Consider the following 13,445-nt stretch of genomic DNA (forward strand, 5'->3'; position numbering starts at 1 on the left):
GTGATGGCTATAATATCACCAGACAAACTGCTAAATAATGGGGATTTGTGTGGTGGCCACACACATTCCCTCATACTGGAAATTTGCTGTCAAAGGCCATTGAAGGGCTATTGGTGAGTCTGGAATAGTTACTATTCAGCCTGTTAGTTAGACCTACTTTGCTGTTGTTTTGGCATCTTTTAACTGCAAAATGTACCACAGGGAAAATATCGTTGTGCTCTGCTTTGTGCCCTGCCTGGTGGATGCGTGCAGGTCTGTAAAACCCATCCTGAGCTTTGGTGCAAACCTACAAAAAAACCTGCAGCAGAGCAGGTATGTCGGGACTCAAAGTGCTGCAGCTTGCACCCCTGAAAAGGAGGGTGGAATAGGAGATGGAGCCTCTCTCTAAGATCAGCAGGTCCCTCCAGTGCTGCTGCAACCCTAGTCTGTTAGTCTGTGGCTTGTGCTGGTCCTCAGCAAGCTAGGAGACAGGTAATACTGCCGTTCAGCCTGCTTTAGCCTTCCTTTTTCACACTAGCCTGCTCCTCCCTGGTAACTGCTTGCCATCTTTTGTTCTTGAACAGTATTTCTCACCACGTTTTCAAGCATGCTCAGCAAGACAGAGAAAAGTGCTCCCTTTCAAACACAAAGTCCTGGGACACCCCCAGCCTTTTTGTTTCTTTTCTTCTGTGCTTGCTTTCATGCTGGGCAAGCAGTTTTTCCAGCCAGCCTGGCTTTGGAAAAGCCCAGAGCATAGGGCATGTGCAGAATGAGCAAAGCTGGAGCTTCAGGGCTCAGCCTGAAGGACCCTGGGCTGGCTGGACAGACAGCAGACTGGATGGACGGACACAAGGCTGGATGACCTGTAAGCAGGCAGGCAGTCTCACGGGGGAGGAAGGGGTGTGTTCTGGGTTTTGGGGACAGCATAACTTTGAAGGGAATATAGGCTTTCCAGAGATGGATTTTGAGTTGGAGATGTCCTGAGGCTTTGGGTTAGGAGCAAAACTATTTCTGCCATCCCTTTGTGCCTGTACCTTAAATCTGGCAAACAGCACATGTTCAATTTGGATCTCACCAAATGAATGACCAAGACTCTGTAACTCACTTGATAAATACTGCAGCAGTCTGCTGCCCCTGGCACGGAGGCTTATCTGAGCACTGACAGCACACACCGGGATGGGGAGGACCTGGCTGTTGAATCCTGCTGATTTTTCGGATCAAACTCTTTGCTGTGATTTGTCCAGAAAGTTTTCAGCAAGCTGGAATAACACTGTGAGATTCCTAGGTGTTTTACAGCTCTCGGCATCCTCTTGGCGGCCCCTTTACTGGGGGTGAAAACCTGAAATTATGGGAGGCTCAAGATCATATTGCTCTGTGACTCCTAGGAATGATTTATAGCCCAGGGACTATAAATCCTGCCTTGCCCAGATGTAATAGGAAAGGATCCCTCTTTCCATTTCCTGAATTCATTATATTTAAGACAAGTGAATTTGCATTAGGAAAAAAAAAATCCTCTGTAGCAGATTGGAAAGGAAACATTCCTATATGTGGAACTTAAACTGAGACAAGCAAAGTGGAGACTGGACTCAGGGACCTGGCTTAAGGCCACACGAAGTCACAGGCATCTGAGATGGGTCTTGGGCAGGAAGAAGGTGCTATCTGCCAGCTTAGTGATTTAAACAGCCCCTAAGGCTGCGGGAGAGGTAAGGTCGGTTCCCATCTGCGGAGGGTCAGAAGGCGCCGAGCTGCTGCTGCTGTCCTTGTGCAAATGCTTCTCAAACTCTTCTTCAGAGCCATAAGGCTGGAGAGGTTGGGATTCCTGCCTTGCCTGCAGTATCAGGCACTGGGGATGTGTGGGGCTGAGGTCAGATGTAGCTCTGGCTGTCAGCAGTGGGCCTTCACCAGACCCAAGAGTCTTGGACATCGATCGCTGGAGGCCATCTCTTCTGCGTCCCTGGGGCAGCTGGTTCCTGGGATGGCAGCACCCACCCAGGGACATGGCCAGGAGGTTGCCCAATCCCTTCTGCTTTCTGCACATGCAGTGTGAGCAGCGTCACTGCAAGGGGAAGAGGATGAGGGCCTTTTGCAAGGTTACAAGCCTTTTATTTTTGGACGCGTTTCACTACCACTGGAGCTGACCCAGGCTGCGAGCTGTTGAAGTTTTAGGTCCTTTGTTTGTTTAATTGAAGTGCTGTTTGTTTTTGATCACAGGCATTAGATAGGCGCTTCCTCTGCAGGCAGGAAGCAGTGATTTCCTGTTCGTTCACTGGCCAACTCTCACTGTGCAGGAAACCTTGCTCTGCTGAGTGTTCACTTTTCGTGCAACATTTTTGGAAGGTCTTTCATGTTGTTGGGGTTTTTTTTGTTTGTTCCCCCCCGCAAGTGGCGCTGATGGCATTGTGTATCTGTAGGAAGAATGTATAGAGACAGCCCTGAGTCAACATGCAGCAGGCCGAGTGTGCTGGATGATGCTATTTGCTGAAAATGGTTCTATTTAGGATGAAATCTTTTAGTGAGGTCCAAAATGTAGGGAAGACAGTTGCTGTGCTGTCTTCACGCTGCTGCCAAGCCCTCCTGCTACTGAACACCTTTGGTTTTGACAGTTATTTGACAATAGCTATGTGTTACCACAGGCAGTGGTAACGTATCTGCCTTGTGCTTTTGGGGACCTGCCTCAGTGTGGGTCTACATCTACAAGCACCCGATTTCTTCGTGAGGCTCACCAGTCACTGACTGGTGTTTTGTTGATGTGTGCCTTGTAAAGAATTTTTTGGGGTTGTTTGTTGCTGTTTTTTTTTACGGGACACTATTTCATTTACTGCCACGGAAGGTGTATTTGTAGCAGGCCATTTAAACCACATGCCCAGTCTCACATAAAGACTCAGCACATGAGCAAGGAGTTAGAGGCCTGGGTCAAAGCTGCCAGGTTTGGATGCTTGTTTGCTTGCTGCGCTAGAAGGACCTTTAGGCAGATGAATGCTCTGAGGACACAGCAGGTGAAAGTTTTATTGTCAATTGCCAATTAAATCTGTGATAGATTACTGTACTCTGTCTCTGCTCACTGTGGCTGAAATGGACGGTGTTTCCCAGCTCCTTTGTAAGTGCAGGCTGCTCATGTTTCATCTGCCATACTCTGCCAGCCTTGCTCCCTCCTGGGTTACAACTGCACGTACAGGTCAGCCCCATCAGAGATGAGTGAGGGACAGGGTTTGAGCCGATGCTTCACACCTGCATAGGTGTTTCTGGGGTGGAAAAGAGATGCTTAGGCCTTTCTGTCATATCACAAACAGGCAGAACAGAGGTTCCTTGGCAGCTTTGCACACACAGGGATGTTTCTACTCAGTGTGTTTATCCTGGTAGTATCTATGAGCTAACCCAGACAGGGCCTCGCTGCAGCACAATAACCAGAGGTGAGGCACTGCAGTATCAGATGGCTGCAATCACAGGAAGCCTGGACAGACAGACGGACACTGCTGCATGAGAGCTTTCAAACCGCCCCATGGCAACAGATGCTGACTGTTGGTGCCGCATGTACTTGTCTGTCCGAGTTTTTAATTATCTTGATGTTGTAAAGGGGCTCCCCTGCAGGGAGGGAATTTGTGATGGGAAGAAGAGCAGCTGTAGGAACAAAGCAGGAAGAGAAATGGCAGGAGAAGGGGGAACAGAGCATCTCACAGCCCCCAAGGCAAAGGGTGGGAGGGATTAATCCTGCAAATGCCCATGCACAGAGAGAGAAGATGGTTGGAGGTTTTAGCCAGTGTTGCGCAAGAGCAGCTGGCTGGGCCCCTTTGGCTGCAGGGGGATGAAATGCTGAGAAGACGCACAGAGGGATTGGAGCTGGAGGAGGAGGAGAGGGCAGGATGGTCTCTGCTACAGCCACTGCACCAGGCTCCAGTCCCCAAGCAGCTTGGCCACAGTTTGTGCTCAGGGCCATCCAAGGAAAACATTGCCCTAGCTGCTCTCATGTGGCCCCAGCCCTCTGTGAGTATGCCCCCCACTGTCTCAGCCTCCTCTCCGACCTCGTTCCTTGAGAGCTCTTCATTCCCCAGGCCCCTTCCGATCATTGCACATCAGTGACATCATTGCTGGTTACCATGGAAAAGCCAGGTTGTCCAAAACATGACCCCTTGGCCTCATCCCATGTGTGTCAGGAAATGAAGGTTTTATAGTACATCTCTGCAATGGAGCAGGAACTGCAGCCTAGGGACAGGCGCACAGCCCACCCTTGTCATGGGCTGCCTGGCATGTGACTCCCCAGTAGTGTCTCCAATGGGGAAATGGGGACCTCTTTCTTGGGGTTGCAAGGCTGATTTATGCCTCCTAAGTTATTTCTGGGCTGCTGAGCTTTATGCTTTGGTCTGAAATGCCCTGGAGGAGAGAGAACCTGAAGCATTTAAGCTGGGGCCCCGAGGAGAAGGCCGAGCATCTGCACGAGGATCTGGGCAGAGGCAGAAAATAGGAGAAAACGGTTCATAGGGGCTCCTGGCCATGTGGAGCAGTCGGAGGTGACCAAACGTGAGCTGCAGGCTCGCACTGCCTTTGGGGCAGCTGTGATGTACAGGGAGAAGAGCAAAGGTGTTTGGGCATGTTGGCCACAGAAGTTTTCCTAAAGCCAGAAAAAGCTAATCCAGAATCAATGATTACCAAAGACCTTGCAGACAGTGTGAGGCCTTCAGAAAGGAAACATCAGGTGTCATCCCATGGAAAGGGTGGGACGCAGCTGTAAAAGGCAGCCTTTGTTTAGGCAGGAATTGCAACCAGACTCTCTCCTCTCTCCTGCAATGTTTGGGAGTAGAGGTGTTTCCCTGAGAGAGGGCTGGAAACCTTATTCCTGACTTCTCCAAAACCCAGCAAGGGAAAGCATGAGGTGTCCTGCCCTGACCACAAAGCCAGGGTGGTTCCTCTCCCTCCATGCAGAAGGAGCATAAAAAGCTCCTGTGAACACCTGAAGCAGCTGATGGCTTTGCCAACCAGCCCTGGCTTCAACTTCCCTTCCAAATTAACAGCAGGGCCAGCCTTCACATCATCACCCAGGCTCGGGTGTGCGTCACCTTGTGTGTAACGGCTCTGCAGCAGCTTGGGCTTTGACACAGTTTGTCTTGCCCCTGCCCTTCCTGCTTTGGCTGGGAAATGAAAATGCTGCTTCTCTTGCTGTTTCCAGACAGAGGGGCTGAGCATCTCTGGGCGGACAACCTGTAATATCAGGGTCTGAGACCCGAAAAGCGTTGAGGTCTTGCCATTTCACCTTGCTGCATCCTACAGCCACTGTGCATGCTTGCGTTAGTCCTGGTTGTTGTGTTTGATGTGTGCCCCTGTACACTGCAGCACTGAGCGTGAGGGAAGTAAGTAAGAAGAAAGTGACTCTCAAATTGCAGCATGGCCTGAATCTGGTTTCCACCTTGTAGTGCAACCTCATCTCAAACCTGGAGGTTTTTTTCCATCTCTCTTGCCCCTCTGCTATGTTGCCGTCTCGAACCAGCCCCTCAGAAAACAACACTGCTGAGCAGGTTATACCGTACCCTTGTTTGAGGGAGGTGCTAGAAAATAAAAAGTTGGAGCCTTTCAGTTTTGCATACCCCATCTGGGGGCACGGTGCCGCCACTGAGCATGGAAAGTGCCTGTGTGACTTGTTTTAGTCTCACTTTGCCTGTTAACTTGCCAATGCCACAGTCAAATTACCCCAGTAAACAACAGCACGAGTCAGCTCAGACTCAGAAGTGGGGCTGGCAGTGACGCAGTCCCAAACCAATGGTGCCGGCTGACCTGCTGTGCCGTGCTGCTGGCTACCCCCACTTGCAGTGGGTGTTTTGGGGTTAAAAATAGACTCCAGATTTCAGTTAGTAAATTTGGAGGCAGGGAGTGGAGAGCTGTTTATCAGTGCCAGGGTTTCCCCTCAGACACTGAAATGAGTCAGATAAGAGATGGGCACAACTGTGCACATGGCCGTGCATGGGCCATTCTGGGGAACTTTTTCTATTTGCTGAGGTGCCTTAGAAGCTGCATCCCTGTGGATGCTCGGTATGACTCATGTTCCTACCAGATTTAGATACTTTACAGTATCCTGCCCTCAGCCCCTTTTGAAAACATTGCTCTCTGCCATTAACCATCATGCCTCAGCCGTGAAAGAGTTCTTTTCTAAGCTGGCTCAGTTCTGGCTCATATTCTTAGCTCACAAAGAGGGGGAGCACGGGAGGAGTGAGCAATAAGGATGGCAGTGGAGCATGGGTATCCTGAGCGGATCCTCGTGGCTGCAAGTCTCTGGCTGCCACTGGCATCCCAGCCGCCTGGGATGCAACTGTGCCTCACAGGGCCAGCCAGGCGTCTCCCCAACTTTTTGACCATGTCCATACAATTTGCTTCTGATGTGCAGGTCACAAAACTTAAGCTCCGTAATCCCTAGATTTTAGAGAAGCGCAAGTATTTTGCTGTCCCTGAGGGTTTTGCTCCCCAGGCAATTGGGGTCCTGTGCGCAGGAGGGTTTGCAGGTAGCAAAGATCATGGTCTGGAAATGCTGGAGGGGTCTCAGGTTCTTTCAGCTGAACAAGCACTGGTAAAATCTGGTTGTATGAACAAAACCGCTGTTGCAAGTTTTTCCTGGGCTCCCAAGCATAAGGGGGAGGAAAGTAGGGATAAACCGCTAATGGAATAAACAGAGGCTTGCATCTGATCTTATATTGGTAACATTTGGGACCTTTATAGCAGCTGTAAAGGGAGGATAGCTGCTTTGTCCCAGGGAGCTGCACAGTGTCACAGCTGTTTGCTGAAAGGGAAATCCAGTGAGACCCATGTTTCCAGCCCACGTGCTGGGGGCCTGCTAGTGGGGTGGGCTGACTGGTGCCGCTGGGAATGAAGCACTTTTGGAACCTCTGTTGATGTGCACCATCCAGTGACGCTGTCTTTACATCCCTTGCCTTTCTGCCATCTCTTGACAGTCATCAAGGCACTGACCCATGTTTTCACGGGGTTACAGGCTCATCTTGGTCACACTGACCCTGTGTTTCCCTCTGTCTGGTGCCAGCTTTCCTGAGGGTGATGGAGGCTTGCCTGCAGCCTCTGCCATGGTGCTGAGAAACATGGGCCATGCATTTGAGTCACCCCAGGCTGGTTATTGTGTCCACAGGCCAGCAGAGTGCTGCTGCTTTTAGCAAAAGACCAAATCACCTGGTTGCAGGGTTTCTGAGGTTGGTGTGATGTAGTGTCTCATGGGGAGAGAGAGAGGACTGAAACCACCACCCCCTCCAGCTGCAGCTTTCCTCTCGTGTGCCCCCACATCTCCCAAGTACCATCCCAGACACCCAGAGCCTCCCGGCACCTTCCAGACCCTGATGCCTTGGTGTCCCTGACGCCATGCATTCGCACGCAAAGAGTTTCCAATGCTCCAGAGCCCTTTTCCCACAGTGACGATATTTTCAAAACCAGCAGCTGGGGCCTCAAAATTACCAAAACCCTCATTTTCACAGGGGGTGGCACAGGCAATACACAGCCTCCAAATAAACCTTGATGTGAGGGAGGTGCAGAGCCAAACCCCAGCGCAGGCAGCATCCCAAACCCCCAAGCCTCACAGCAGCCAGGTGAATCAGCTTGGCCAGTGGTAGGCTGCAAGGCCAGGTCCTGTGAGATAATCAGGGGCACTTTTTCATGGCTAATACTTCGCTTGCCTGTGCAGCAGTGGCTTCCTGTTTGACTCACACCTGACAGCCCCGCTGCATAAGCCAGGGCCTCTTGCGATTGCAAGCAATTGAATGGGGCTGTTTACAATTAGAGAACATGGGATTCCCAGAAAGAGGCTCAGACCGGACATCCTGAAGCGAAATACCCAAGGCGTCACTGGCTAAAAATAACTGTAGCAGAACAGTCACCAAACCAACAGCACGTTAATACTAGCCCTGGAGCCAAGCTCTCATGTATCTCATGGCATGGGGGGAGCAGCGGGTAGAAGGGCACTGTAATCACCACTTTCCCTGCCCCCATGGGGGTTTTCTGGCATAACATGGTGCTACAAAGGCTGGTGGCTGTCACTTGCAGTGATTTCTCTTTGTTTCTGGTTTTTTTTTAGTGCAAGGGGAAAGTAAAGCAAGAGTTAAAATATAAATAAAACAAGTCTCAGCCAGAAATGGCTGGTGGAAATCAATTTAGTCTACTGATGGGCTTGGGGAAAGCTATGGATGATGGGAACTGAAGCAGGAACATCCTCTGCAAGGATGGAGACTTTGCTGGCCAGCTCTGGACCTGGAGCTGGTGTCCAGCAGCTGGGTGGGTATGTGTCATCACAGCCAGCTCTGGGGGATGCTGAACAGCCTCGAGGAGCAGCATGGGCTGCTGCTTCTCATGCAGTTCTGTACTGGGAACATGTGTCTCACTGGGACCCCCTGCTCAGACTCACAGGGGTTTTTACAGCAAACGCTCACAACAGCTGGGGGGGACCAGCCCTGTGGCACCACTCAGCTCTCCGTGGATGGTGGAGCAGTAGCAGCTGCAGGGTGCTCTCAGTAATGCTGCTGTGTGTATCTGAGCAGGGTCCTGCTGTGGTTTCCAACTTGCATCCCCAGGGTAAGCAAGTGCCCAGCCTGAGAGCCTTTTGCAGACAACCTTCAGAACAGCACCAACAAAGTCGCTGGCAGGAACAGATTTCACATGAAAAAGAGTCTACAGTACTCATTAATCACTTACGAAATTTTCCAGGACCTGAGTCAGAGCTAGGGAAGGGGAAGGTGCTAAAATCCCTGGTCCTTAGGGCTGAGAAAATGGGGACGCCATCCATGGTGGTGGGATTAACCTCACCTTGAGCCGAGCCGTGCATTGCAATAGCCCTAGCATGAAGCAGGGAGCTGCTGGCTTTGCGCCTCCTCCCTGATGCTCACTGGAAGGGACAGTAAGATGGATCAGAGCAAAAGGGCACAGAAAGGATCATAAAGACTAACCCAACAACCCTGTAGTCCAACAAACCTCTTACAGAGATTTCAGAAGATAGGAGCTCCTGCTAAAAGGCGCTTACGCAATAAGTTGCTATGAGAGGAAGTTTCCCTTTAACACCAGGCAGTTAGTGGTTGATTTATGTCTTGCAGCTTTAGATTTTATAAGTTGCAGGGGTATTGCATAACAAGATAATTTGACCCTATATTTCTTAAAAACTTTTTCTGTTGGGGAACGTACTCTTTTATCCACCTCTCGCATGCCTGATACCTTAATGATATAAAGGGAAAGAAAATTATATATCTTACTCGTGAGAGTGTTGGATTTGGGTCTTTCTGAACTTTACCCAGGGGGCTGGCCACTTTTTGTTGCTAGTTGTACCCCTCCAAAAATAACAGAGGCTCATAGTCTCTTCATGTACCAAGATATAGTTGGTGACTTTTGCCCTGAAGTAATAAATACCACAGTGGACAATACTTCAGAAGTGGGGATGTGGGGAGTGGGCTGCTCTGGACAATTTTGCACCAGGTTACTTAGTTCATGTATATGCTGGCCCTGGAGTTAACGGCCCTGGGAACCACTTCCAGTCCCATGGTCCTTCCTAGGTAAGAGCTTATTGGAAGTCAATTCATTTCATGGCAGGGGAGAGAGACAAGTCTTCTGCCTCATGGAAACTTCACTTGGGCTCTCTCCTAATTTTAACCCAAAATAAAAGTTATTTAGACTAAAAGTACACATTAGTGATTTGTGAACAGAAGGACAATTACAGGGAGAAAACTAATTTCCACCAGCGTGGTGGGGAAAAGGCACTGCTACATTGTCTGAGCTGTGGTGTCCTTCCCAGCAGAAGAACTGGTCCAGGTTCTCTGCCTCCAGTTATTTTAAATGATGATAGTTTGTGAACTCGCCTTCTTCTTCTTAGCCCCCTTCTTGGAGTCCTGCCGCGGGCTGTCTTGCTGCTACAGCAGCAGCAATACCTCCAGGCCTTCCCATCAACAGTCGCCCATGTAAAAAGCTTCATTTGCTCAGTGGAGGATCAGGCTGCTCCATCTGCTTTCGACCAGCACAAAGGCAGAGCCGTGGCCTGGCAGGGATGACTGCAGAAACAGCCAGCTTACAATAAATACTGCACTGGAGGGACAGGCTGCCACGCACAGGGAGGACGGTATTGGTGCTCTGAGATGCCAAACAGAGAGCTGGGGCAATTCCTGCTTTTGTTATAGACTCCCCCGGTGCCCTTGAGCAAGCCCCTTTTGCTTGACTATTGGCTTGCCCTACTTGCAGAATTGGGGGGGACAGCATGTCCTTTCTCTTTTCATCTTCTTAACTGGGACCGGCCCTTCGTTTGTGTGGGTGTCTGCTGCCATTTGGAAATCTGAGCTTTCGGTTGTAAATTCTCTAAGGGAGGGATTTTTCCGTTTCTGGGTGAGTGTGGGTGGCTCCGAAGCTGCTCCAATTTTAGTCTCCCCACACCACCCAGATATGAAACTGGGCATCTTGCTGCATCTGCTCCAGGGATATTCATTGTCCGGGAATCCCCAGGTGACCCATTATGCCAGTGGGAGCATTCATGGAAACAGGCCATTTTCTGCGACGGCTCAAAGTGTTTGCAAAAGGTTGGTAGAGTCCCAAGAGCTTCTGGCAGCTTCATTTTATTTTGAAACTGGTTGGCCCCCAGCTGGGTGTGAGAGTAAAATGAAAGGATGCAAGATAAACCCACTTGTGCGAGAGTCAGCCGCTGCCCGAGGCAGCACAGCATCAGAGGTTGTCATTCTGAAACCAAGCATAGAAACTGCATTGAGAAGAAAGCTGTAGAGCAGGGCTCAGGCTCCTCACCACATACAGTGCAGACCACACTAAAGAGCTGCTCTGCCTGGGGACTGTCACATGCAGTGGGGCAAAAAAGAGACGGAAACCTAAGGGGCAGCAGGCAGCTCTGACTGGGCAGATGAGCACTGACAGCAAAGGTACTCTCACCATCTCTGGGCTACTCTCGTCCAACCCATCTTTTGTGTTTAAATGTGTCTTTGGGCTTTCTTTATCCTCTGCGCTTTGCTAAACACCTGTCATGTTGCTGTGAATGCCAGCATTGCTGCATGGGTGGTTTTAGGCATCCCCTGGCCTGAGCTGCTCAGGAGGATGAGGAGATGCAGGGGTGGAGGGGACTGAATGGTGAGGTACAGAGAAGAAGATCCCATCAGTTGTTAAAGCTTGCGTTTGTATCTTGTTTACTGCCAAGTGAGCTGCCGGCCTGCTCAAGAGCCTGGGTAGCATTTATCAGGAAACACAGTTGGTATGTGCTGTGTTCATAGCTCCAGCACATTGTGACCCAGACCATACCCTGCCCAAGAGCACGCAGGGAGTCAGGGATTTTTAGTCTGGTAGACCCATTTTTGTTTGGTGCCTGCTGCGTTATTCCTGACTGCTCTTGCCTGGATAGCCCTAGGTCAGCATCTCCATCCCCTCACCTGGTACAGCTTCTTGTGTTTTAAGTAGCTGAGAGATGCTGTGATGCATGGGCCATAGTAAAGGGCTTAACACAGAAGATCTTTTGGTGGACATCAGCCAGGAAGGGAATGGCTGACAGGGTAGGTAGCTCTTGCTCATGTTCACCATCCGTTGCTCACCATATAGTACATGACAATTCTAGAATCATTTAAGTTGGGAAAGACCTTTGAGATCATCAAATCCAGCTGTTTACCATCTCCTAGCAGGTGGGGATAGCGCCCGTTTTTCGGGTGAGAAAAGCATTGCCTTAGGTGTAACGTGGTAGAAAGCAGCACTGGCTCTTGCAGTTGTCTTACACCAGAGTTGCTGTCCACTTCCAGGCTAGATGCTCAGTTAGTTACAGGTTTTCACCTTCAAAGCATGAAGTTCTCATTGCTGCTTCTCAAGACACTCCTGTGTGCGCTGCGTTGTGGACACTGTCTTGCCATATGACCCACAGCATGGATGGCTTTATTGAACATGGGCGACCCTGAGACTCTGGCTCTGTGGTGCTAAACAATGACCATACACAATTAGCTGCAGCAGTTGCTTGCATTAAATTAACAACTGTTTCTCCATACACCAGTATTCTCCTTGCAGAGCCCTGGCCTGGACCAAGTGACTGGAGCCAGGACATGGGGAGCATCTCTCCACTTTCTTCACCCCAAGACAGGTATTACAGCTCTATTCTCTTGCCACCCCCTAGTATTTCCTTACTCTCCTTCTGTAAACAGTTTAAGAAATTGCATCAGGATAGAAACATGCAGGTCATGACACCACAGTTAGGAGGGAAGCCGAGATAGAAGAACTTGAGTTTTATCCTACCTCAAAAGTGCTGGAACTGGTGTTATGCTCCCACACCCCAACCTGGGAATTTCCAACTAAAATCAACTGGCTTTGTTTCTGGGCTGTAGAGAAAGCTGAGCACATGTGCAGGGTGCCCTAGATGTTTCAGAAACAGGGACACAAACTGGAAGAGCTAGCACTTTTAAAGTATCAGGACCCCTAAAGCTAGATCTCATGATCTCTAGGCATCCAACATGACTTCTGGATGGTTGACCTTTGCAGTACAACAGCTCTGTTTCAAGCACCTTGTCTCCTGGCTTGGTGGGGTGGGGACACACAGCACTACAGAAAATTGACCCCTACACATGATGGGATGTGTTGAGAAGTGGAAAGAAATTGGAGGAACTTTGTAGACCTCATGCAGCAGGAAAGCTTTCAGTCCCAGGGTTTCTACAATTACTTCCAGGCCAAGAAAGCAGCTTCAGGGCTGTTCTTTACAGCTGGAGACACCACCTGATCATGGTCAACAATTGGTGCAAATTAGAGTCAGTTACAGTTGCTTAGCAAGGAGCAGGAGAAAGTTGCAGCAGACCCTCTCTTTCACCCACTCTTTCCTCTGTTGCTTTCCTCTTGTATTGAAGCTTCATCAGTTATGAGCTCTGGTTTGGGATTGCCTTTGTTCCCTATCTGCGACACTGAGGCCAAATGATTCTTTGCAGGAGAGAGGGAAGGAACTCAGTGAGGAAAGCAGCTAGAGATGTTTGCAAGGCAAGTGCCAAAGTTCTGCAAGCTGCTGAGGATGCTCCAGGGTAATTGAAGACTTCAAGGAGCGCTGCAGGGGACAAAATAAGCAAAAGACAGCTGCTTAAAAATCTTTCTGTGTTAGAGGTCATAAGCTTTTTTTTAAGGCTGTACTTGAGTTCTCAGATGCTGGTGCAAGCCCTTGGATAACAATGCAGTCCTAGAAAGACTGAAACTTGAAGAATACTCTTTTCAGGTAACAAAATAAAGAGGCTCTCATGCAGCATTTATAACTGTTTTGATTGTGCTGCATCCAACAGGCAATTTTGGAGGACTTGTGAACTGTAGTTCATGGCCAGCCCATAACGGGGACCAAAGGTGAGAACTTGTGGGAAGAAATCTTGGGCAGGTGTCTTGATTCAAGCCATAAAATTCTGAGTGGGAACAAGAAGGACCATGCTGGGTCTTGGGCTTTGGTGAGGAACTGAGGCAGTGTCACTGAGCGACTGGTCTGTGACAGCCCAAGATGAGAAAAATGA

The 13,445-nt window shown here is 49.7% G+C and overlaps 1 protein-coding gene across 2 annotated transcripts in view; it reads left to right on the top strand.

Annotated features, from left to right (window-relative positions):
- The window catches only part of HDAC7 (histone deacetylase 7), a 91,501-nt gene that overhangs the window by 5,079 nt on the left and 72,977 nt on the right, over positions 1 to 13,445 (top strand). Inside the window, exon 2 of one of the 2 annotated variants that reach the window (XM_055792309.1) lies at positions 11,966 to 12,052. The exons of the other annotated variant lie outside the window; for it this stretch is intronic. Within the exon in view, the coding sequence (XP_055648284.1) occupies positions 11,966 to 12,052 (87 nt within the window). The remainder of the gene's footprint in view (positions 1 to 11,965; positions 12,053 to 13,445) is intronic. 2 annotated transcript variants of the gene reach the window in all.

Source organism: Falco peregrinus, chromosome 19 (assembly GCF_023634155.1).
Source record: "Falco peregrinus isolate bFalPer1 chromosome 19, bFalPer1.pri, whole genome shotgun sequence".
Taxonomy (NCBI): Eukaryota; Metazoa; Chordata; class Aves; order Falconiformes; family Falconidae; genus Falco; species Falco peregrinus.